Source organism: Dinoponera quadriceps, unplaced genomic scaffold (assembly GCF_001313825.1).
Source record: "Dinoponera quadriceps isolate SergipeBrazil2010 unplaced genomic scaffold, ASM131382v1 scaffold6016, whole genome shotgun sequence".
Classification (NCBI taxonomy): domain Eukaryota; kingdom Metazoa; phylum Arthropoda; class Insecta; order Hymenoptera; family Formicidae; genus Dinoponera; species Dinoponera quadriceps.
This window is the reverse complement of record NW_014559916.1, coordinates 90688-115778: the sequence shown is the minus strand read 5'-3', so window position 1 is coordinate 115778 and position 25091 is coordinate 90688. Positions and strand designations below refer to the sequence as shown.

The 25091-nt window shown below is 39.5% G+C and overlaps 2 protein-coding genes and 1 long non-coding RNA gene across 8 annotated transcripts in view; 1 reads left to right on the top strand and 2 right to left on the bottom strand.

The window, feature by feature from the left end:
- The window catches only part of LOC106750553 (multiple C2 and transmembrane domain-containing protein 1), a 28571-nt gene extending 5428 nt beyond the window's left edge, over window positions 1-23143 (top strand). For 3 of the 6 annotated variants that reach the window (XM_014630978.1, XM_014630979.1, XM_014630980.1), the window contains exons 3-14: window positions 3946-4356; window positions 5033-5311; window positions 6418-6560; window positions 7312-7503; window positions 12046-12194; window positions 14303-14708; window positions 15892-16034; window positions 16152-16511; window positions 16811-16940; window positions 18556-18729; window positions 19116-19441; window positions 20335-23143. In XM_014630978.1, coding sequence (XP_014486464.1) covers window positions 3946-4356; window positions 5033-5311; window positions 6418-6560; window positions 7312-7503; window positions 12046-12194; window positions 14303-14708; window positions 15892-16034; window positions 16152-16511; window positions 16811-16940; window positions 18556-18729; window positions 19116-19441; window positions 20335-20443 — 2822 coding nt within the window. In that variant the 3' untranslated portion in view covers window positions 20444-23143. Of the gene's footprint in view, window positions 1-3945; window positions 4357-5032; window positions 5312-6417; window positions 6561-7311; window positions 7504-9504; window positions 11153-12045; window positions 12195-14302; window positions 14709-15891; window positions 16035-16151; window positions 16512-16810; window positions 16941-18555; window positions 18730-19115; window positions 19442-19547; window positions 19912-20334 lie in introns of those variants that run through there. The other 3 variants (XM_014630981.1, XM_014630983.1, XM_014630982.1) reach the window with 3 other exon arrangements.
- On the bottom strand, window positions 395-3929 carry LOC106750556. The gene is made up of 3 exons (XR_001374955.1): window positions 3828-3929; window positions 3569-3731; window positions 395-842 (listed from the first exon to the last, which is right to left on the bottom strand). It is a non-coding gene; the product is annotated as an uncharacterized LOC106750556 (long non-coding RNA).
- Window positions 8301-9501, bottom strand: LOC106750555. Its single transcript, XM_014630984.1, has 2 exons — window positions 9017-9501; window positions 8301-8589 (listed from the first exon to the last, which is right to left on the bottom strand). Exons 1-2 carry the CDS (start codon window positions 9492-9494, stop codon window positions 8576-8578), a joined length of 492 nt encoding a protein of 163 aa, XP_014486470.1. The 5' UTR covers window positions 9495-9501; the 3' UTR covers window positions 8301-8575.
- Window positions 23144-25091: the final 1948 nt, after the last annotated feature.

Below are 25091 nucleotides of genomic sequence, written 5' to 3'. Positions count from 1 at the left end.
TACCAGAAATAAGTGAAGGATTTTTCGCGGAATAAATCTTTCCAGAAGGTAAGTGGGTCACAAAACCTTCTTCACAAAGCATTCTTCACAAGTATATTGTGTTAAAAGTGAAGAAAAAGATTAAAAAGCAGCACTCTCTGAAAAATCGATTTACCGTAGTCAAAATAAAAATTGCGAGTTACAGGACACACCGTATACTGTTTGGTTTGCGTCGAGGTGTTGTTCTGTTCTCATCGACCAACAGATCGTTCTCTGGTTGATACAATAATTTATTCGTGGGAAGTTAAAATAACAAAGGTAACTCGTTTTTTACGTGATCGTTACAGCGTGTATTTTTTCGGTACAGAGGAAAGGTTCATCCAGCAATAAATAAATACCGAGTTTATTACACGAGTCGGAAATTTATATCGATTGCTCAACACGCCGTCATTTCTGGGATACGATAAGTAGCACGCTAAGCCTTTTAAAAGACGTATAAGCGAACGCATATTACTATGCTTAATAATACAGACAGATCGATATGCTTACATGGCTATATGAAGTACATATAATGTACTTCCCTTGTCATTCTTCTAGAAGCGCGTGTATTTCTCCAATGTTCATTCATAGTCCTAGTTCACCGGGTTCCACCGTTACACAGATGTGCTTTCAACTCGGTCCAGGGTCGAAAATAATCGCGCGATCTGTGTGTCGAAGTAAATCCGTCCTCTCGTTCCTCCCCTTCCATTTTCGGCACATCACAGTTGAATTGATATCAGACACAGTGTGCATCTTGTTTCATTCGTATTATTTTATTCCACTTTATTATTACTGTATCTCGTGTTATTTGTGATGAGGATTTACTGTGAATGATTAAACATGAAATGTAAATCCGATTGCAAAATAATTCCCCTGTGAGACGAATATTACTCAAATAATTATATGAATGGCGAGGATAGATAATTACGAGCGTGGCTACGTTTCGCTATTTATCACGGTATAAGATTGTTCATAATAACGATTTTTGCCGTCGCAAGCATTGAAAGGTTAAGTACCTTCGTAAAAGGATCCAATGTTGTCGCTTGTTCACTTTTGATATATGGCGGAATTTTAAAATATCGAATTACTGAAATAGCTCGAGAAAAGCGCAAAAAGAGCAAGAAAGTTAACGTCAAGTTCTCTCCGTCTGTCAGAGGGAAAAATTTCGTATGAAATATTCAGCGCATTGGGATATCAACCAATATCGGCAACGAATAACTCCGAATGACGTTCAATGTTTTCTTGTCGATCGAAAATTACTTTTGTTATCTCTTTTCGTGGCACAAAAATGCAATCGTAAAATGTTATAAACATTTTTAGTATTCCATATAACGTTTAGGTGACGAAAAAAGTTCTCATCTCATCCACCTATCTCGGAATATACAGTCAAATCTCGCAAAATTTTAAATTCAAAACTTGCTTCTAAAGATACATCGTTGCAAATTAATCCGGTGGTTACCGAGCACACGATGCGCGGAAAAAAGGAAAACTGTGCGTATAATACGATTGAAATTTAGTTACAAAATCTAGTTTTTAGCTGTGGGAGTTAAAAACTGAGTATAGGGATGAACAGAATTTATTTGATTAAATTTCGGTTAAATTATATGGACAGCTAATTTTTAGCTGTAGGACTACGTGCTTCTTTTTTCCGCATGTCTGCTAAATGTACTTAAAAAATAAATAAACTATTATTTAAAATAATATTTGTTCTTTTCTCTCATAAATAATGTGTTTTCATGGAAACATAATTAACTCTGTGTTTTCTCGACTTGTGCATTTTGTAGAGTGGAAAGAATTCATTATTGTTTGAAACGAGTATTCATGTTTTACATCCATTTTCCACCTTCTTTGATCATAGGATACATTTGTGGATTACGCCATGAGAGTAATTATCCATTAACCCAATTTTGCCGTCGGGGGAGAGAGAGAGAGAGAGAGAGAGAGAGAGAGAGAGAGTATTCGTTCTCTATTTATTTCTTACACAAGAACAGGGAAATTAAAGTCGATAGATTTCACTATAATCAAAGGACAATCGGAGAAAGTGATTTTAAAATGATATCATTGGAGGCTTGTAAAAGTTCAATCAGAACTTATCCACGATTTTATCGGCTTAAAAGATGAGTCGTTTTACAAACTCAGAATCGAACAATTATCTGGAATATGGCAAGAGGTATTGAATAACGATGGCAGATATTTTTATGGAATGAAGCACATATATGTGCCGTTTCGTGTGACTATTAATAAAATAAAAAATATAGCTGAAAACCTGACAAACTCTCTTTCGCAAGTTTCATTCAATTAAAAAAAAACCCGATAAATTTTATTTCGAAAATTGAAGAGGGGAATTTTCCATATGACGTAACTCTCGCCACAAACTCTCTATTTCGCAAAAAAAATGAACCATCAATATCAATTTAAGACAGCTCGAAAATCAACGTGGACAAACAAGTGACTGCGGGGAATCAGACATGTGTAAACTGAATGATTGTAAAACACGTGTCCGTTATGTATTACGACATTCGTCCCGATTAAAGCTTATTGAGAATGGGCGTGTAAGCTGTATGAGTTGATCGTGCACACGAAATCAAATTACTGTGTCATCAAGGTGTGTCTGTGCAGTTAAATTACTTTCGTTCTGACTATAGTCTTGTGATTCTAATTTTATTTACTTTCAATCCTCACATGTTAACGTATAAATGTCAATGGATTAAGTAATAACATTAAATGGAATTAAATTAGTTAAAACAAAGAAATATTTATTTTTAATTTAAACGATTAATCAGCAGTAACAAAATGATAAATGCTGCATTCAAAATATCCGCCATCATTATCCGTCACTTCCCGCCTTTTAAGTAATCGTTGGGGTCTGCGTAACTTTTAAGCAATTGTCCGAGTGCGTAAGACTATTTATCTTGTCAACTGATGAAATCGTCGTTAATTAAAAGAACATTTCTCTTTAGGTTTTAATGTAATTTAACTATATTTATGAATATCATCGATCGTGTCGACATCGTTCGTTCGGCGTGAGCAACTATTATTACTATCGACCTTAACCCGTCGATTTGCAGCTCGGAGGAACTAACGATGTCGGAGACGCGTGTATTACGCCTGATCTTCTGCATCTGCAGACAGCTCCCACGCGGATCAAGTTTTTTTCATCTTCTCTCCTTCGTGCCCGTAATAGCTAACGACCGATGGGTGGTCGGATTCACCTTTCAGTAAAATGAATGGTCGCCTGAATGCAATCCTCATATTACGAGAACATCCCCGGGGATGGGATGTCGTAAAGTCTATGCGATATACCGCCGAGCTTCTCCATACGGCTTCTACTCCCGCCGTGCGCTTTCCAGTGACTTTTTTCATTCTCTAAAGTGTCGCGCATGTTATCATTTTTCAAAGAGCACTTTTGTAACTTACTATTGTGTATTTTAAAGATAAACACAGTGCCACTCTCTAAATCGACCCTTTTCGCGCGCGGGTTTTTGTGCGACGCGTTAGCAATTCGCTCATTCAATTACCGTCAAATTAATTTAGAAAAGAATCCACTCACCAACAGTCGATTGTAGTCTCCAATTTTACTCGAATTTAGCACAGTTTTGTCGCCGGCTGACTTGGCATGTGTGGAATAGAATGACAAAACTCTCAAAGCCAATTACATGTTGGCACACGAAGGCTTCACGATTCGGTTGGCATTGCTTCGGCCTTACATTCACCTGTGATGACAAGTGAAAGCTTCAATTGTGCATCGATAATTGAGAGAATTTCGCGCTTTGCGAGGTAGTTTTCTTTGTCTCCGACAGACTTGATACCCGTATTTCCCGCTTTTCATTGTCCTCGAGTTTCGCGCACGGGAAGCTGTGTGCCTACATCGCGCATTCTCCGATGCTCGTGACGAGTAATTCGATCTTCTGCTTTGCGCCCTTGCAGATAACTCCCGCGTCCAAGAGAGATCTAGACTGAATCTGAACGGGAGCCGTCAGCTCTCGAAAAGCGCCACGGAGCTCCGCGACAGTGAGATCGCCAACAGTTCGCCATCGAGGCGCGGCGGTGGCCCGAGCGAGCCCGGCAGCGTCGTGCACCATCATCGGCATCGTTATCACGCTACGTCGGTGGCGCAGCGTACCCACACCTTCTTCGCGACTCTCAAGAGTCGCTGGGCGCGCAGCCGGAGCAAGGAGCGGAAAAAATCCAAGGATGCCGGCAGCGTGCAGTCGCAGGACGTGGCCCAGCTCAAGAATCCCGGCGTCGAGTCCGACTATGCCGCCGATTACTCTTCGGAGCACAGCAGAAGCTCCTCCGCCACTCAGAGTCCGGCCAGGCACTGCCTCAATCACTCGGGTGAGCGACTTTCTTTCGCTTTTTGCTCCGGTGACTCGCTCTATTCTGAGTGAAACGAGCAAATATGTACCGAAAAGTATTTCATATCTTGCTCCAGCAGCGCGCGTCAGGTTTTTCCGTTATTCAATTCTTTCCGCAAGTCAGTTTTTTGGTTATTCGGTTTATGAGAGTTTCCACATTTCACACAAATTCCCAGATTTCGAATTTCAGCGAGTGGCTTTGCTGATACGCAATCAAAGAGTACAAATTTTGTTGAACCAATAACACTGTACTATGGACGGTAATTGTAATGTAATCAGTAAATAAAATCAAAATGAATAAAATACTTATTGTGTAATCCCTGGTAGAAAGAATGACTTTCAAAATGGTGATTTTTCTGCCTCTTTATTGTCTATTAAATATAATTGGGCACAGTTGAGACCGATACCAATTGAAAGCTTTCGAAACGCTGAAAAAGAATATGTCGGTTTCAAATTTGTCAACATTCAACTTCGGTAATTGTTTGCTCATTGTTCACGAAAGCTTTAAAAAATGGTTACTTTGGTTATGAAATTATTTTATATCCGTTCGAGGCTCTGTATCGAGATAGAGGTAATCAGAAGATTGTGAGCGTTTACGCTGCTAATAGGTCTTCAGTCTTTCATGTTATATATCGCGAAACATTTCAAATGCGCAGAATCTCCGCTGGCGCGCGGCGGCAGAGAGAAGGTCATGGTCGTGCAAGAGGACAGCGCCGGAAAATGCGGCGAGGGATTCTCCAAAGGATCCCTGAGCTTTCAGAGCCAGAAGGAAGGGTCCAGCGACGGACCCCGAGGCTCTGTGAGCCAAGATGGTGGGGAGTTCCGTCAGGACGAGGTGGTGCGGAGGAGAGAAATGGCGCTGCGGCAACACGCTTTCTTCCAGCTTCGCTTGCACATAAGGAGAGGCGCGAATCTCGTTGCAATGGACAGATGCGGTAAGAGAGAACTGCAACAGTCCGAAAATTTTATTATTACTGTATGTCATACGTATATTGTACTTGTCGTTATGGACAAGAGCTTCTTTCGCTCATTTACGTCCTTTCAAGCGTAACGACACTTCAAACGGAGAAAAAGCTTGCTTTGGATTTAATATACGTATTTGTTTGACTCGGATTTTGTTTAATATAAACAACATAATGTGATATCAAATATCATTTTGTTTAAATGAAAATGTTGTTTCATTAGAGTAAACTATGTTGTTTCATAGTAAAAACAGTATATTTAGAGGAAACATAATATTTCGTTTTCAATAAAAAAATTTATTTCATTATGCGTTAAATATTGTTCCACTGAAATATAAAGGAATTTCTTTTAATATTTTCTTGACATAGTGTTATTTCTTTCAAATAGTTTATTACTTATGACAATTATTGTAATGTTTGGGTAAAAATACCAAAGAAATATGTTTTTGACGTAAAGATATTTATTGTTTGAGAAACCAAACAATTCTGTTTGTTAAATCAATTTTCGTTTGTTTGCTCTATTCCAAAGACAAATTTTTTCAATTATTAATGATTAATTATAGAAGTTTTATCAAATCTAAAGAAATCTTTTTCTTTGTATATACATTATAAAAACATCCATCGAAACAATTCGAATCGAACCTGATCTTAAGGTCATATTATATCAGTATCTAATTGCCTGAATTCTTCCAGTAAAATTTGTGTTTTTAATCTCAAATCAGTGTTGCCAGCATTGATCATTTTATTGCATCACATTAACTATACTTGGGTAAGGTATAGTCAGTTCTTATATACAGCGAACAATCAGCAACGAGTAACCATAATCAGCTTTAGCAACGGGCTGAAGATTCTGATAGAATCTGAATTAATAGAATAGAATAGAATTTTAATTAGAATAGAATTTTAATTAAAAACCAAAGTGTGATTTTAATGTTCTTTTGAGACGCTAAAAGTCAGCGTCGATTAAATATAACCGAAGAGCTCGCACCCACTTTAACGATAAAATGATGCGATGCCTGTCGATACTCATGAATCATTGCGATGTGGATGTTTCAAGAACGAGTGTTTTGTCGTTTCAGGCGCGAGCGATCCTTACGTGAAGGTAAAATGTTCAGGACGACTGCTGCACAAATCGCGAACTGTTCATCGTGACTTAAATCCGGTGTGGGACGAGAGCGTGACCCTGCCTATAGAAGATCCCTTTCAGCCACTTACTATCAAGGTACTTCCGCTCCATTTCCCGCATTAGTATAAAAGTCACGCACATATGGCATGTGTAATACGTACATCTCACTTATTCCTTAAATCAATATATCGTGTGTGCAAATATTATAATACTATTTTTCGCAAAAATATCGCGAGCAGAATATTTTTACATGATGAAGCGAGGCGTCTCTTTCAGAGGTTCCCGCTGGCTTCGTGTCTTGCGAATTCTCGCATACCACGGTAAAGAGTACCACACGTAACAAATCGATCGATAAACCCATTTTATGTTACTCACGCACGCACGCACGCACGGCACACACGCACAACATATTTGTCATGACTTCACATGAATTAATTAATGGTAGACATTAATTAGATTAACGAAACGAATAATCCTAACAACTTGTTTAATGGCAAGCAGTTTGACGTTTCGTAATATATTTCATGTTGGGTTGAATTGTCAAGATTAAACGAATAAATTAGCAATATAAATTAATTTATACGCGCAAATAATGCCGATTAATTAATTGGTTAACATGAAAGAGAAACGTCATGCGGCGGCTCGCATCTGTGATGCACCGTGCAAGAATATTCCGCTCACGATATTTGTACAAAAAGTGACGCTTGTACAGACGATATGTTTATTTCGGTGATAGGTATGAATTAATTATCGCGGCACAGATATGTGATGAAAAGTCTCGTATCGTGGAAATAATTCGCGAGAGAGCATTCCGACGACCATCAGAAGGCTTCATGTACGCCGACAGGTTTTCGACTACGACTGGGGCCTGCAGGATGACTTCATGGGAGCTGCTCAGCTGGACCTGACGCAGCTGGACCTTGGCCATCCCCAGGACATAACGTTAGAACTCAAGGACCCGGGCAGGCCGAAGCAACATTTGGGCGAGATCTATCTGACGGCCACGCTTTGGCCGAGGAATCAGCAGGAGAAAGAGCAGGTACGCACCGCCATTATCTTCTTCTCGATGCGAGGCGAGGTTTTGCAAAAAAGGGACGGGTAAAAGTAAAATAGCGCGACCCGTGCATCTTACGGCAGCCTTACGCGGTCTTACGGCGGATTAAGCACGGCAAGGATAGCAGAGTGACGAACGATCGCGACGCGCTGATCGCTCACTCAGTATCTCGATGGATGGATAGTTGTGTTGCCGTGCGTGTATTTATAGCGCTTATGAAGAATCGGGAAACTGGGCTGTACGAGGGAAGTATGCGTCCGCGTCCATATTACGACGACGACGACGACGGTATCGACTTGTCGTCGTTGCCTGTCGTTGAAAGTGGAGTGCAAGGCCTGGCCCGTATTGGCCCTTATCGCGGAGCTCCATTTACGTATTAACTATTATTAAACGCCATTCCGCCGTTCCACGGAGGAATAACTATCAAGTGAGGTCCCCGGCCGCGCTACACCGCTCCGCAGCGTTAAATCCAATTCGCGAATTAATATCAATTTACGGTCTCGCCTGCTTGTCGCGATACGGCGACTGGTCGCAGACGCACGGCTCGTGTTGGCTCGTTTGTTCGACGCTTCGTTGACTCGCCGTTTGATTTATTAGGCCTTGCAACACGATCTTGCAAATGCATGCACGCGTGCGCCGCCTTTATATTTAATCCCAGGTGGGCTCTACTTCGAAGGGTTTACGATGCGACAATTGATCGCAATGCTGATGATCAATTTTACCGAGGGAAAGTTATTATTATCGTGCAAACGGATATACAAAATATTCCGTTTTTGGAAAATAATAATAACGGAAAATGAAGAAAAATTTACAATAAATTGAAGACGAAAGACATTTATTGTTGAACAGCGAAGAAAAATTTTCAAAATAGGGATTTATTTAATCTGACTCTTGGAGTGTTTCGAGAAACGTTTAAAAATGTCAATGATATCAGATTTCTTATCAGCCAACATGCTGAAATGACTAATTGTCTTAAATTTCCCATAAAGCGTCCGGTGTCAGCAGACGGAGGAAAGCGGAAATCTCCTAAGGCACTTACCTCTGAAAGGTTTCCAATTTAAGATAGCGATTCTACACTGTAAAAAGGGACTCATCAACACAACTCGAACCGAATTAAATAAAATCTGTTAATTAAATTTTGTGCTCTAAATTCCTACGTCAGGTACTGTTGATTCGGCTCTTCACTAAATTACATTAAATTCTAGTTGCAGTGCAAGAAAATTTCGTAACTCTAAGACCTTTCTTTCTTCACCCGTTTTTCTCGAAGTATCATAAAGTTTTAACGCACGTTAAAAATTTTCCGAGGGAACTAATTTCGGTGGAAATTTCGTGTAAGTTCTGTCAGTTGGTGGACGAACAAAAATTGAAGAAATTTGGACAAATATGGACAAAAGAACGCCGCGTGACCTCGATGAAAATTCATATTTCGAGATGCTAACTTCACAGAAATATATTAACAACATTCTTGTCTCTCATATTGCAAGGAATAGCTACTTACTTTTGCCCTTCATTCTCCAGACCTTCTCTACGTGAACATCATTATTCAGTCGGTGAGAAATATTTCTCCCAGGTAGCGCAAATTTCGCACTGCGTCGCGCGATATTTCCACAATGAGGACCAGAGTATATCGCACATGCGGTTACATCATCGTATATACACAGTGTCTCAGTGTTTATCGGAACACATCCTTGTACGAATAGTTTACCGCTGCGAATAGAGAGGGAAAGAAAGCGCAGTTGGCCGGACTTGAGAGCACGACTTGCCACCAGTTGCCGACGAAGCGCGCTTGACGCACGGTACGACTGTTTGTCGTTACACACGTGTAAGCATGATAATCGCAACGTGCTTATCAGCGAGGCACCTATACGATGCGACGATACCGACAACTTCGAAATGGGTTGCGCGTTAGTAATTGGCTCACCGTCGCTCTCAATAAAAGACGCGCTGATAATTGCCGTACACGCCAATGTCGGCATAGTGTATCGCGCGATAGAGTTATTCGTTCGTGTTCCTTCCTGCTGACTCAACAGCGTAGATTGATGATGTAACGACGGAAAACTGCACCGAGACGAAAGTGTTCGGAGTGTTACGCGAAATTACTTGCTATATTTGCAGCTGAAGTAATTCTAATCGGCAAAGTCATCGTTCCTTTTATCAAATACTACTTTGTAACAGTGGAAAAACGACGGAAAACTGCACCGAGAGGAAAATGTTTGACGTAATGTGAGACTACGATTGCTAGATTTGCAGCTAAAATCATTGTAACCGGCAGAGTCATTTCTTCTGTTAAATAATATTTTCTTCGAATACTTGAAATACTGATAGTGACCTTGTGTGCATATTGCTGCTACTTTGCTGTTGCTAGGGCAACAGATATGGTTGACGCCGAAAATGGCTGGGATTTGTAGCGAAATTAACGAATTTTCCTCGGTACGCGTCACCAGCTTCGTTGATCTTAAGCTGACAGCGGTACGTTCAATGACTCGGCGTCATTTTCGGTAAGGAAAGGATGCTCGCTAAGATCGACACGACATCGATATCACGTCTGATAAGAACAATTCGGCGGTTCCCAGGTAATGATTGCCATGTGTGAACGATGAATACTATATCGGAAACAGACTTCGCGTCCGAGCCGCGCACCGCGCGCGAACCGGACAACGCGTCCGACATGGACGCCGCGTTGAGGAAAGAAGACCCGGTCGACGATGTCTCGAAAATCGAAGTAACGTCTGACACTGGTGTCGACACGCCTACAAGAAAACTGCTGAGGAAACCTCACGTGAATCGGCAAAGAAGACACCCTGTCACGACACCGGCGAGTGACGCGTCGAAGAAACGATTCGCGCGGAACGTCGACGAGACCGACAGCGATTCTGACGAAAAGATACGGAACGAGGAAGATTCGGAAGAACCGAGCTTCACCGCGAAGAACACGATGGAAAAATCGGCGAAGACCGGGACGACCGAGGGACCGGTTTCCGCAACAAGGGAAAAAGGCACTTCCGAGAGCGAAAAATCGAAATTGGACCGAGCATCGTTCAAGGAAGGACCTTCGCGAGCCGAAGAGCCGCCCGTTGATGGAGGGTTCAGGATGCAGAAGAGGAAGGCGAAGGATTCGCTGAAGGGCTTCTTCGAGCGTAAGATCGAATTGATGGAGAAGATAGTGGAGGATCGCGTCGAGCGATTCTCGGGTAAGGTCTGGGAGGAGAACGTAGAGAGACATCCGTGGCTGCAACCGATCGACACGTGGATCACCGATCATCGCAAACCCACCTCCAGTTACACTCTTGCGACGCATTGTCAACGAGACGACGAGCTGGACGTCGCGTCGAAGACCGTGCATAATTGCGAGACGATCGAGGAGGAGGAAGAGCCGCGAGTCGACACGACCGAACATCCGGGGGAACCGCGAGGAACCGGTTCTCCGAATCGATTCGATCTGGCGAGCTCAATTGCGCAATCGAAAAAGCAAAAGGTTGTTCCTACGTTTCGCGTGGAATATCGGGAGGAAGACGTGTCGATCGACGTGTCGAACGACCCCACCGAAGAAACAAAGGAGGCCAAACGCCACAATAGCGATCTCTTGGACAAGTTGAAGGGCAACGTCAAAGAAAAGATGGAGGATATTCATAGGGTAGTCGTGCATGTGGATATACCGTTTCTTTCTTTTCCACTGAGTTGCGTGGCATTTATCGCGGCTGATATCGCGAGAAATATTCTTCGCTCAAACCGGTTATTACCCGGAACAAGCCTGGCCAACTCATTCTTACTTCTTGCGATTCGTCAGATGATTTTTTGCTATCGCATCAAGGAAAAATAAGCAACTTATAAAAACGCGGATATGTAAAATAAAAATGGCTGAAAAGTCAAAAGCGGAGAAACAAAATGAACTTTTGTTCATCAGCAAGAGAAAAAAGTTTGGTTGAATTTATCCGACAGTGAACGAATCAAATGCGTTTTGGTTGAAGGAAACAGAATTTCTGATTATAAAAACTGAATTTAAATCATAAGGATCAGAAATTCTGTTTCCTACAACCAAAACCTACGTTTAGCTCGTTTATCAAAATACGTTTAGCTCGTTTACTATCTAGTAAATTTAATCAAACTTTTTTCCCGTGTGACATTTCATTTTTTATTTTTAAGAGATCTGTTATTTTGTATGGCTCGTAGAAAATTGTAACTTGTCGAATTGGCCTACGGAACGATTTGGCCAGGCCTGTTGTAGAATAAGTAACGTCTCTTCACCTTGGAATGTAAATACGGAAAGATGGTGGGAGGTTAATCTTCCACTTTGCATAAATTATGCAACATCTGACAGCATTTACTCGATATATGGAAAACTGAACGATCGGGATGAAGAGTTTACTTCTCCACATAATCGTGCTTATATTGTCCCTAATATATTTATGAATGTACGTACAAGCGTACGTCGCGCGCGCGCACGTGGGCGAGTATAATACGCGTGTACAGATAAATGCATTAGTCTGACGATAATTTTACTCAACGTCCCATTTTCCCGCTCTCTAGTATTTCCAGAGGACCAATCGATTGGCGGACGTAAATAGACGGCTAAAATCGCAGATATGGAGTTCGGTGGTGACAATCGTCCTCGTAGAGGCGAAGAATTTGTTGCCGATGGACATAGATGGCTTGTCGGATCCATACGTCAAGTTTCGGTAAATGCATTATTACAAGGATGAAATACAGAAAAAAGATTTTGTTGCTTCAGTTAATCATAATAGCTGAAAATGTTCTGTTGCTATAGTTAAAAATTCGCTGCTGTAACGAAAACTTTACACTCAAAAAAATGATGCAATGTAACGAAAATTATTTAAATACGAGAAAGCTAGCTGAGTAAATAACTAGCAAATATTTCAATGTTATAAATGTGTTAATCAGTATATAGGTGACAGAGACAGAATTTTTATCTGAACTATTTGTTTAATTTAGCACGAAAGTCTCTCTGTGGAGCCCATTCAAATTAAGTCACACTTCTTATCAAAAATTAGTAACAGGATATATATTTTCTTGCACATATTGCTAGAATGATGTTGCAGTAAATTAATCTTGTCATAGGCAATTTTCTAGCACATAACATAACGAAAAACAATGATACGTTTTACCTGTGACATTTAAAATTCTAGCTGAACCAGCAAAACACTTCCCAGAGTGTAATCAATGTTGCTAGGTGTATAAATGCCATATAACATATGTCTACTGTAGCCAAGCTTGCAAGTGACCATACATTAGCTAAATCTCCGTTGTAACGTATGGATACCTACAAGTTTAACTACAGTAGTATACATATACAAGATGTTCCGTAAATAAATCAACAAACTTCGCTAACATATCTAAGAGGTTACTCTGAATAAAAATTGTTATATCAACAAATGGGTCAATTCAGCTTCGTTATCGAGATGTGGACCGAAATATGTCTAGTTATCACGTTAAAAGATTACATTTCTGTTCTGATTGAGCCGTCGATGGGGCACGTATTACCATCCATGGAAGGTGTATTGATATAAACCACAAGTAATCAAAAGCATTCAAGCTAACTTTTGCTTAATTATTTATTTGAAATTGTGTGAAAGTAACACTGGCATATTGTCCTAATATTTACACGCATTGTTCAAGATGAACACCTCATGTCTCTATGCACGCAAGTAGACGTGCTTCCATTGACCGGATCCACGCAATATCGGTAATCATTGCTAATATAAACAACAGTTTTATTAATGCTTATTATCAATTGCTCACGTATATTAGACTTTCCATTTAAATACATCCTCGATTTTATACAACCCTATAAAAACAATCTGAAGAGGATAGGTCAGATAACGGTGGGAGTGGTCATGGCACAAGTCCACTTTTTCCAATCTATCGACCGAGAAAAGTTTTATTGAGCAATGCTATTACATCTCTAGCATAGGAAGGTTAATACCTCTACTACTTCAACAGCTCATCTCAATCAAAACAGGAGTGTAATCTCCTAACACATGATAATTAAACGTATCGATACTTTGACCTATATCTCGATAACAGAGCTGAATTGAGCCATTGTTTGTATAACATTTTTTGTCCAGAATGCTCTCTCAAACATACTGGTAAAGTTTGTGGCAAACACTTCAATGTCACAAGTGTGTTGTATCTAATCAATATAGGCGACAGAGATAGAATTTTTATCTGAACTATTTGTCTAATTTGCAAGAAAATCTCTTTGTGGAGTTCATCCGGATTAAGGCCGGTCACATTTCTTATTAAAAATTAGCAACAGAATCTAAACTTTCTTGCACGTATTACTAGAATACTGATGCTGTAAATTATAATGTACCACAGACAATTTTCTAGCAGGTACAAAAAACAATGATACATTTTACCTGTGATGTTTAGAATTCTAGCTGGACCAGCAAAATATTTCCCTGAGTGATAATTTATTTGCGAAACATCCTATATATTAGGTGTATGGCATCTATACATTTAGCAACGGTGATTAAAGTTTTAGTTACAGCGGCGAAACATTTTCAGCTAAACTTTAAGTGCTGCACTAATAAAATCTGTTTTCCATGTACTTATCGTGTGATTTCTCGCACGAAGCCTCTTTTCGATCCCTTCTTCTCCCATTATTAACCGGGACACATGCGAAATTTCGGTTTCAAGTAATTATTCTGCTCTTCGAGTGGAAGAGATTCGAGGGAAATTCGGAATAGCAAGTCGCGATTGTTCACGAGGCGAAAATTGCGCCGTGAGAACACGGAATCGCGAATCCTACAAGCCCAATTTGCAGGCTCGGCACGGAGAAGTACAAATCGAAAGTCGTTAACAAGACTTTGAATCCGGTCTGGCTCGAGCAGTTCGACCTGCATCTCTATGAGGACCCGTATCTGGGACAAGAACTGGAGGTGACGGTGTGGGATCGGGACAGGAGTCATCAGGACGACCTGATGGGGAGGACGGTGATCGACCTGGCGATCCTCGAGCGAGAGACCACGCATCGGTTATGGCGCGAACTCGAGGACGGTTCCGGCAATATCTTTCTGTTGTTGACGATCAGCGGCACCACCGCCAACGAGACAATCAGCGATTTGGCTGCGCACGAGGATATGCCTATGGAACGCGTGCAATTGGTCCAGAGGTATTCCATCTTGAACACTCTGCAGAGGATACGTGACGTCGGCCATTTGACGGTCAAGGTAATTAGAAATGATTAACATCGGTCAGTAACGCGCTAAAATGTTATACCGGGAAGAGAGATCCATCGGAACAACTCAAATTAAACGAACTCACTAAGGAACGATAGTTTGGCCAGTAAGAAGCTACTTGCGACTTTTGTAGCGATACTATTTAAATTATTGTAGGAAGATATAAATTTTTTATGTGTAATATATCCTTAAAACAGTCTCGAGTAGGCACTTATGGGCTAGTCTATCTTTCCTTGGTTAGTAACCGACAGAACCTGTGTAAATCGGGATTGCTACAGATCTGGAAAATTGGAAAGAATCATAGAGATTTTAAATATCAAGGAAAACCAGGGAAAGATATAAAAAACCTGGAATTTTAAACTTAGCTCACAATTCTCTTAAATGCTCTCAACTGTATTCTTTTTTCCAATATTTATTTATTTTTGGTTGGCCTGAATTTGCATTCAGGATTATATTATATTACTAAACTTTGAAATATGTGTTGCTTTTTTCTAATAATATAAACTATCTTTCCTACAATTCTTGTTTCTAAACGTTAAAGTTTAAAATTACATATTGTTTATAGAAAATTCTTCGCTGGAAAACATGATTTCTTTAGATTTAATAAAATTTCTTTAATTGAAACAAATTTGTCTTTTGGAACGAAGCAAACAAATGAACGTTTGATTTAACAAACAAGAGTGTTTGATTTCTCAAACAATAAATATCTTGATGTCAAATAACATTTTTAAAATTGAAAATTAAATATTATTTCCTCTAAGTAATACAGTTTTCCTTTCCAACGTGGTTCATTTGAGTGAAATAACACTTTCATTCAAACAAAATAATATTTGATATTAAATTATGTTATTTATAATTAACAAACCCAAGTCAAACACGTAAACTAAATCCAAAGAAACCTTTTACTCTAAGTATAAAGTTTAAACGAACTCGATTTCCAGATCGAACGCGACGAACCGATCGCCCGAACTCGTTCAGTAAAATTGCCCCGTTCCTTTTTCTCTGTTGTTTGTGCGAACAAGCTTAAAATTTTATTTGGTTCTTTTTATACGTTTTTTCTTCTTCAGTAAAGTATGAATTTTTAAGCTCGGAACGTCGAGATATATCCGTTTTTATGTCTGTCGAATCCATTCGATATGAGTGTCCGCTTTGAAATCGACTTGTCTTTTTGCAGGTGTATCGCGCACAAGGTCTCGCGGCAGCTGATCTCGGCGGCAAGAGCGACCCGTTCTGTGTTCTCGAACTCGTGAACGCTCGACTACAAACGCAAACGGAATACAAAACTCTCGCGCCGAATTGGCAGAAAATTTTCACCTTGTAAGTTAAACCAGTACTCTTCGATTTTACGTGCCTTTTAGTATCACCCATCGGATCGTGTCGTTGAACACTAAAACAGAAAAACTGACGGGAAATAACGGTTCGCTATTTAAACAGCAATGTGAAGGACATCAATTCCGTGCTGGAGGTAACGGTGTACGACGAGGATCGCGATCACAAGGTGGAGTTTCTTGGGAAAGTGGCGATACCATTGCTGAAGATTCGCAACGGTGAGAAAAGATGGTACGCGTTGAAGGACAAGAAGCTGAGGGGTCGCGCGAAAGGAAACTGCCCTCAGATCCTGTTGGAGATGACGGTCGTGTGGAATATATTCAGGGCATGCATGAGAACGCTCAATCCGAAGGAGAAGAAGTACATGGAACCGGAAGTGAAGTTCAAGAGACAAGTCTTTCTGCGAAACGTTCTCCGACTCAAGGCTATTATCGTCATATTCATCGACATAGGAAAATACATACAGTGAGTTAACCTCGACTTTATCTCGAGTAGGAAGGAACTAATTACCGGGAAATGTGATACCTTATCCTTCGAGATTCGCGCGATGTGACATGTAAAAAATTAACGATGCAAAGAGGATCCAATATCCGAATGAGATTTTTCTAGTCGACGATTTTCGTTACCAACAAGAGCGAAAATCATGACCATGCGTGTAAGTTTCTTCTGCTTTTTCTTCTTATTTCTGCCGCGTGAAATCAACTTTCGGTAAAGTCGGGATTTCGATCTTTACGATATTTTCTCCCGCTATTTCCTACGGTTAGGAGCTGCTGGGAATGGGAAAATAAAGTGAGGAGCGTCTTCGCCTTGGTCGTCTTTATCTTTGGATGTTACTACTTCGAGCCGTATATGATACCGGCTATAGCGTTGTTGATTCTTCTCAAGTATTACCTGGTACGTCATTACCACGAACTTATTTGTTTACTTTATTTTCGAATTTTATGTATATTTATTCGAGTTTTAATCCCTCGTTCTCACGTACGATATTAAATCTGTATCCTGATTGCCAGTATGCCGTTGCCACGGTGATTATCGCTCACGCAAACTTAATTAATTACTAATACATTAAATCGAAAAATCAATTCGCAGATGGAACATTCGCGACCGTCAGAGCGAAGGATTAAAATTAATTTATCGCTAGCACGACGTCCTGCGGATTTCTCCGACTTAATAACTGCTATGCTATGAAACGCTTACTATATTTCGACTAAAAATCTATTTCTACTTCTTTAGTCCTTGTTTTCTTCGCTCCCTAGTGCCTTTCGCAGACTTATCAGTCATGAGTGTGTATATACAATGATAATGACTATGATATTATCATCTAAAAATGCACTGTATGCTTCTTACAGACTTATATGTGTCGGATAATTTTCTTTGAAAACGTTGCATTTGCATTTATTGGAACGGGCTAAAAATTTGTGGCGGGCTTTCCTTCGAAACACAGGCGAAGTTTACTTCGGTAATAATCTTAATGAAATGAGTGACGAGAAAAATTATTTTTCTGGCGTTTTCAATGAAACATGTGCATTGCGAGAGAGTTCGAATGTTTCAATTGTAAAAATGTATTTATGAAGCTTACAAAGAAGCTTTGTATCTACTCAAACGAAAAGATGATTTGCAAAATTCACATAAGACACATTTGACATCCTTCAATTAAAGGAAAAGGTTATTTTGAATATAAATAAATCGGTTGATTTTTATATTGCAATACTGCCAAAACTTTTTCACTCATCCAATAAGTTTTTCAATATTTTTTATATTAAAAAAAATAAATGATTGAAAATAGATTAATTATGCATGACCATTAACCCTGTTATTTTGTCCATATCTGGTAAATCTATTAGTATCTCAAGTCTAAGTGGATGCCTTTATATTTTTATGCGTTTGAAAAGCAAAGCATACATCCCCGGTAAAAAAAAGATCATACATGAAATTTGCCCATATATGACTATATATAATCCTAAATGTCCACAACGAAAAAATACTGTTATTTACAAATTATATACAAATACAATCAAATGCTTCGGGTTACTTGTGCTTCTGTCAGCACATGATACCGATATTTAATTAAATGACAACATCATTTTTTTTTCGTATGGACATATATGATCATATGACCATATTTATGGGCAAAATTCATATATGATTTTATATAATTTTATATAATTATATATAATCATATATAATTATTTATCTCGGATATTTTATGTTCTTTTTCGTATAAAGATCCATTTATAATAAAATAATACATAAATAGAGGATCGAAATAAATTCATAAAATTGGAAAGTACTTGGAAAATAAATATTGCTTGATTGAGCTCGAACAGAATGACAGGGTTAGTAAATAATCGTTCTTTGAATCCTCTCTTGTAAATGAAATTTGATATTTCTTCGTAAACTCATATCTTTCTGTACAACTTGACGTTCTTCCCGACTACAAGTGCAAGATACGTTCGCTTCCTTTCTTTATCGGCGATGCTGCATGTCGTATTTCTTTGCTACTCGTCAGCTTAGCGGCGAGAGGAGCGGATTCAATCATTGGATATTCGGACAGGTCGCTGTGGTGACGGGAGCACCTCTGATTTACGCGACTTCGCAGTTTCAAGATCACGCTGAGATCGGGTCGGACGATTGTCCACTGACGCCGGGAGACGACGACGATGATGACGACGACAAAGATAAGGTAAGCGGTGTAAAAACACAATATGGGGTACCGACGATCCACATTGTCGAATTATGAGCTATATTTGATTTGCCGACTCATGTGTCTTACAATAATTATAAGAATATTTTACCTATACGCGCACGGAATGTGTAAATAGGACGGCAGCACCCTCAAAGAATGCGACAGGTTTGATAAATCGCGATATAACCGGCGAAAGGGAGGCGAAAAATCTTTGTGAAAAATCGAAGTTCACTGATTCCGTCGGAAATTTTAGATCCACCGAGCCGGCCTCGAGATACTCTTTCTATCTTTGTATCGTTCAGCCGATCGTTTTCGTTCGTCTAGCTAAAATAAAAGCCTAAGAATAAACTGCACTAAGTTAAAATAACTGAACGATTTTTTAGGAGGAGAAGAAAAGCTTGAAGGAGCGTTTGCAGGCGATCCAAGAGGTCACGCAGACCGTTCAGAATTCCATCGGTTACATAGCCAGTCTGTGCGAGAAAGTGAAGAATCTCTTCAACTTCACGATCCCTTATTTGAGTTACCTAGCGATGATTTTGGCGATCATGGGCGCAGTCGTGCTTTATTTCATTCCTGTCCGATATCTGATCCTCGCCTGGGGCGTCAATAAGTTCTCTAGGAAGATCTTCAGGCCTCATTCCGTGCCCAACAACGAGCTCCTCGATCTTATATCTAGAGTGCCTGACGACGAAGAGCTGCTTAATTTTAGGTGAGTGATTCATATACAATAATCAATAAGTTCTACGTACGTACGTATGTGTGCGTGTCGCGTGTCTTTGTTTCCATCGGAATTAATCGATCTCTTTCACTTATAGATGTAAGACGTCTGTACGAATGTTACGGGAGACTCGAGTCTAGCATGCTTCGGGGAAAACTGTACTTTTTATTTTGTCATATTAAAGAGGAGAGTGTTTTTCACTTGTAATATGTGTGATTTCATACTCTGATATCTTCGCATCTGAAAAACGAACGGAGGGAATAAGTCAAAAATTATCAGTTTTAAATTATTATAGTCATTAATAATTAAGAATCAACGGGCTCTCTGTAAGTCGCGGAAATCGCAGATAAATTACATGAAAAAGAACTTCTAAGTACGATTGCTCGAAGGTTAGTGACGTAACGCGTTAAATTCACATTAAGTATGATAAATAAATCTTTCTATCTTCAGAAGAAAGTTATATAAAAAGAAAAAGATCTTGATTACAAAACATCTTAAATATTTCAAGAAAGATGGAGATGGATGGTACATTTGTCAGTGAGAATAAAGTGATTTTTAATCGCGACGTCGTTATTTGCAAAATGTGGTGCATAAAATATATAAATAAATCTATGACAATATTTTCCGGAAAAAAGGAAAGAAAACTTTTTCGAGTTTTTCGTAATTTTCCTTCGCTTCCTAGATTCTACCTATATTCAAAGTATATCCAAATGCATTAACACAGAAGAAGCATATCGTATCTTTGAGAAAGAAGTGATGAGCTTTCGCATAAATTCGGAGAAGCTTTGTATCATCTTCATAATATAGTCAACATCGTCGCATTTTTCGATTTTGCGAAAGAGCACAGAAAAGAATCCTCTCCTTCAACCCTTATCCTTTTCCAGAGAACTGAAACCTGTGCCGACGGCGGACTGTGAGAAAGGCGGTATATCAGGAAGTCCCGGCGCGAGCACGACGCGGAGGGAGCAGAGGAAAAGGCACAAAGTAGCGTAGCAGAATCTCCCGCGGCCGGAAGTCGCGGGTCCACCACGGTCGTCCAATATCCTTAAGACAGTCCTGCTCCGCCGGAAGCTACGCCAGCGAAAAGGATCAGCAGAGAATGCGGATGTGATCGACATAGACTGAATATCTTTCATTTTGTATCCCTCTCCCTCTCCCTACACGTCGTGAAAATCTCGAATTTAACATCGGTCATTAGCGGAGCTATGTGGTGATTTCTTTTCGAGGGAGGAAACGACGTGAAAAGAGAAAATAAGAAAAAGGAGAATTATCTATCAAGAAATATTCGAAAGATAAAAGAAAAATGCAGACAGATGATATGTTCGTCGATGAGAAAAAGATGATTTTTTATTTAATTGCGATGGGCTTAAAATATATGAAGTGAAATGTGGTGTAAAATAAGTGAAAAACGATGACACTTGTGTGTCAACTCGACAGATCGGAAGAAGCACGCATCGAATGGAAAATTATATCGAGTATTGAATTACTCCAACGTAAACGTACAATAGCGAACATTTCACATATTTCTGGTTGCTCCGAATTTCTGTGCTACTGACGATGATATGTATAAAAGTACAATCAGCGAAGAAGTTTGCATAACGTTTCGATCCCTTTATCTCTATTCATTATGAAATCTCTAATCATTTTTTATACATTATTCGTGTTTCGTGAAAATAGTTATGCATAGAGTTTCCATAGCTGAAATAAAAAAAAAATGTAAATTTGAAAAATTTCAAGGATGCAGATATTTTAAAAAATTTAAATGATTCCAGAATATAAATGGCATGCAAGTGCCAAGAAAATTTAATAACGAAAGCGATAGTATATAGAGTAAAATTATGAAAATGAAAGATTCAAATACTGCGAATAAGAAATGACGGAAAAGTAAACGAAGATCTCCGAGAATTATTTAAATACTATAATTATTAAAAATATCGCGGATTCACACCGCCTTTTCGTGTGATTCTTCCAAGTCGTTTCAGAAATCTCTAATCTCTAATCTTGAAGAATTTAATGTTGCTCTATACTGTATACATAATCTTTAGATATACTTCTTCACATAGAAGAGAAAATTGTTAAAAGACTGTCGATTTTTTCCAAATTCGATGGCATTCGAGTCGAGCAAAATGCTGCTGCTTCTTCTTTGGTTGTACGATTTAGACACGAACTCTAATTGCTTTTCTAAGATGATCTAGTCCTGCGAGAGAGAGAGAGAGAGAGAGAGAGAGAGAGAGGGAGAGAGGGCTGATCAATTTTGAAAGTATTTCGTGTTAAAAGGAAGGACAGCGTTTCGAGCATATCAAAGACGGCAAGGAACGTGTGTTCTTATAGGATATATTAGTTAACAGATCCTGACAGTAACGGAGATAGATATTTAAACAAAAATGCGATGACGCTTCCCTTAAGGGAATGCTTATCGGTCGTTTCGTCCATCAGTGTGATTAGTTAGTTATTAGATATTATTACGTGAAACAGAGAGGTTTAGGAGCAAATTAGATATTTTGTGGGACACAATCAAGCTCTAGAGATCCCGTGGAAAATTACGCGCGATCGGATCTCGTGAAATTACATTAGACTTGATTTTTAAGTTAATTCCAACGTTCCACCGCGTTTCTTTTATAGATACTAAAATACTGGCTGGGTTTCTGCCAAATGTCCGCTCAAAGTTCAATTTTCTACGATAAAGTTGCATCTGTAATTGTTCCAAAACAATTGTAGAACTTCATTCAGAATTTTAGTGGCACGCAATGTGCATTCGATACATTTCGGATGAAATAATCCATTTAAAGGTTGATCTCTGAAAGAAAGCAAACAATTAACAATTTTTGGAAAAGGAAAATTTTTCATTTTTGTTTTCGCTCTTTTTGCAACGATAATAATGACCAACGATATAATTGTCTTCTTGCGCTAATTTCTTTCTTATAAATTTAGCGCGATATTTTCGCGAGGATGCCGATAAAGCCGCTATTTTACGTTAATAAGGGATACGCGGCGGAACTTTTGCGTCAATTCAATATATTCGCGCATGCGGTTATGTAAAGTGGCATACATACGTATACAACATATATCGCGCGCGATTGTTTCCTTTTTGAAGGGTCTGACGTTATTTAAAGTCTTCGTTCTAACGCACAGTTTTATGTGTCGATCGCGGCGAGAGAAACGTGCGATTATTTTGTATGAGTATTTTTGCGTCGTTGCCGTCGCCGAGCGAATAATTGCGCTGCAAGAGAGAGAGAGAGAGAGAGAGAGAGAGAGAGAGAGAGAGAGAGAGAGAGGAGAGATAAATCGGTTGCCTTTTCAACTGGAAATCGTCCAGATTGCAACGTGTGCATTTTTACAGCGACATTTCGCACTCGGCTCTGCGATTAGATAATACCGATAATGTACAGAGTGTCCCTAAAGTGCTCCCCAGCCAAGTTACTTATTTACGTTTTTCTGCAAATTATATCACAACAGAAGAACATTAGATAAACATAAAACTGCAAATATTATTTTTCTTACAGTTACAAGCATCTGAAGTTGTATTTTATCATTATCTTACTACATATATATATCACGCGTCAATCGCATTTCAAACGATGTCAAATAATGTTTACATTTCACTCGATCTTTCTTTCTAACGTACAACTGTTAATAATTAATAATAAAGTTAATAATTTCAAAGCGATTTATTTACAAATCTACACAGAAAAAGATAGTCTTAAATCAATAGATAGATATTTTCCTATATAAACAAGAATATTATAATATTCTTGAAGATTTTCAGTCTTGAATTGAGTGTAAGTAATACTTGCATCAATACAAATTCAATGAAATCAAGACTAAAAATCTCTTAAGAAGATTATAATATTATATATGAGAATATCTATTCTTAATTTAAGACTAATTTTTTTCCGCGTATGTTTATTTCTTCCAGGTAGGTTTATTTTTTTTAATAAGTACACGATCAGTGGAACGTACACCGGGCAAACTATGGCTGGACACTTTAGAATCACCTTGTATGGCAATAAATTAACTAACTTTCTTAACTTCGCGTGTGGAACGGATACCGCCCTGGTGTTACACCAATGGCGGCTTTATCATTGCCTTCTCAATGCGGTTGTGTAATCGACCCGGTGTCGTGACATTTTCTGTCCAGCATGCGTGTGCACGCGCGCGTATTCTCGCGCTCCTTTCTTTATATTAAACTTTATATCGCCTGGCGGTTGTCAAGTGACTGAAAAGATCTATCGAGCTGTCTCAGACACACGGAACAATTGAGAATGTCGGCCGCGTTACAGCGCAGTACAGTCAGCGGCGGAAAGACTCGCGACACTTTTATTTTACGATCAATTGCAGAACGGCATCCGGCATCCGATAGCAGAATTTATCCTTCCCGTGAGTAACACGAAGGAAAAAAAGAGAACATTCTTCTATAGGACACGGATAAGTTGCGAAACTTATTGGAAGAAGTTTTGCAGCTTTTCTGCCGCTGACTGCATCTGCGCATTATTTCTCGCGAACTGCGTTCGATGATAAAAGAAGATCTTTCTTTCATGAACCGCCTTAAATAGATTCTTCGATCTTTTTTTTTTTTTTTCACGAAACGGAAGATACGGGAAAAGGAGCCGCGGTGAACGTTCAGAACATACGTTGCTGGAATTTCAAGCGCATCATTCCGATGTTATCGCTCGATAAAGCCGAAGAGGTCAGGGGTTTTCTGGAGTGGAATTTACGGTCGTTCAGCGCGGTCGTATGGCCACGGTAGTGTCTAATGGGTTAATTACGTACATGAAAATGTATGCGAGTACAAGGCGGAATTTCTCCGCGAAGTCAATTTCAATTCCGGGGTGATCGCAGCGCAGGTGTAGTCGCAGTTTCGTCGTTGTGCAAATGCACTCGGCCCCACGGGAGGATAGGAGGCGTGTATAAATATTAATTCCTAGCTGCAATTTTATGGATTTTGCGCCGGTATGCGAGTGTGTGAGCGCGCGCGAGAAAGAGACAGATAACGAAGAGAGAGAGAGAGAGAGAGAGAGAGAGAGAGAGAGAGAGAAAGCCGGAGAAAAAGATAGCAACAGAGGATGGTATCGCTGATCTATTTTTCGCTTTTCTAATTATTCTATATTGTACTGGTTACACGCCACGTTGCGCACTTCGTCTTTTTCGAGTCTTTTACCCGCCAATCACCCCCATGATTATCTCATCCTCATTCTATGATACGCGCCTCGACGATCCTTCCGGCACGACAATGAAAAGTCCCGTCTCATTATGAAGCACTACTCGGGGCGTGTCTGCATATATACACGTAAACGCACACAAATTACATACATATACAGGATGTCCCGAAACTATCGCAACCATCGAGTTAGTTGTGGCTTCCCAATAGTCACTTCTTGAAATCGAAATCTGAGTACAATGTGCTCTCTAGGCAAATTTTAGGCATAGTGGAGAGAGAAGTGACAAAACTGTAGTTTCTCGCGAAGAAATAGTTCTTGCCGAGGCGAGGAGAGATCACTTAGGAAAGTGTTTTGCTGGTCCAGCTGGAATTATAAAAATGTCACAGATAAAATGTATCGCTATTTTCTATATCCGCTGGAAAATTGTTTGTGGTACGTATAATTTACAACAACAGCATTCTAGCAATATGTGCGGGAAAATT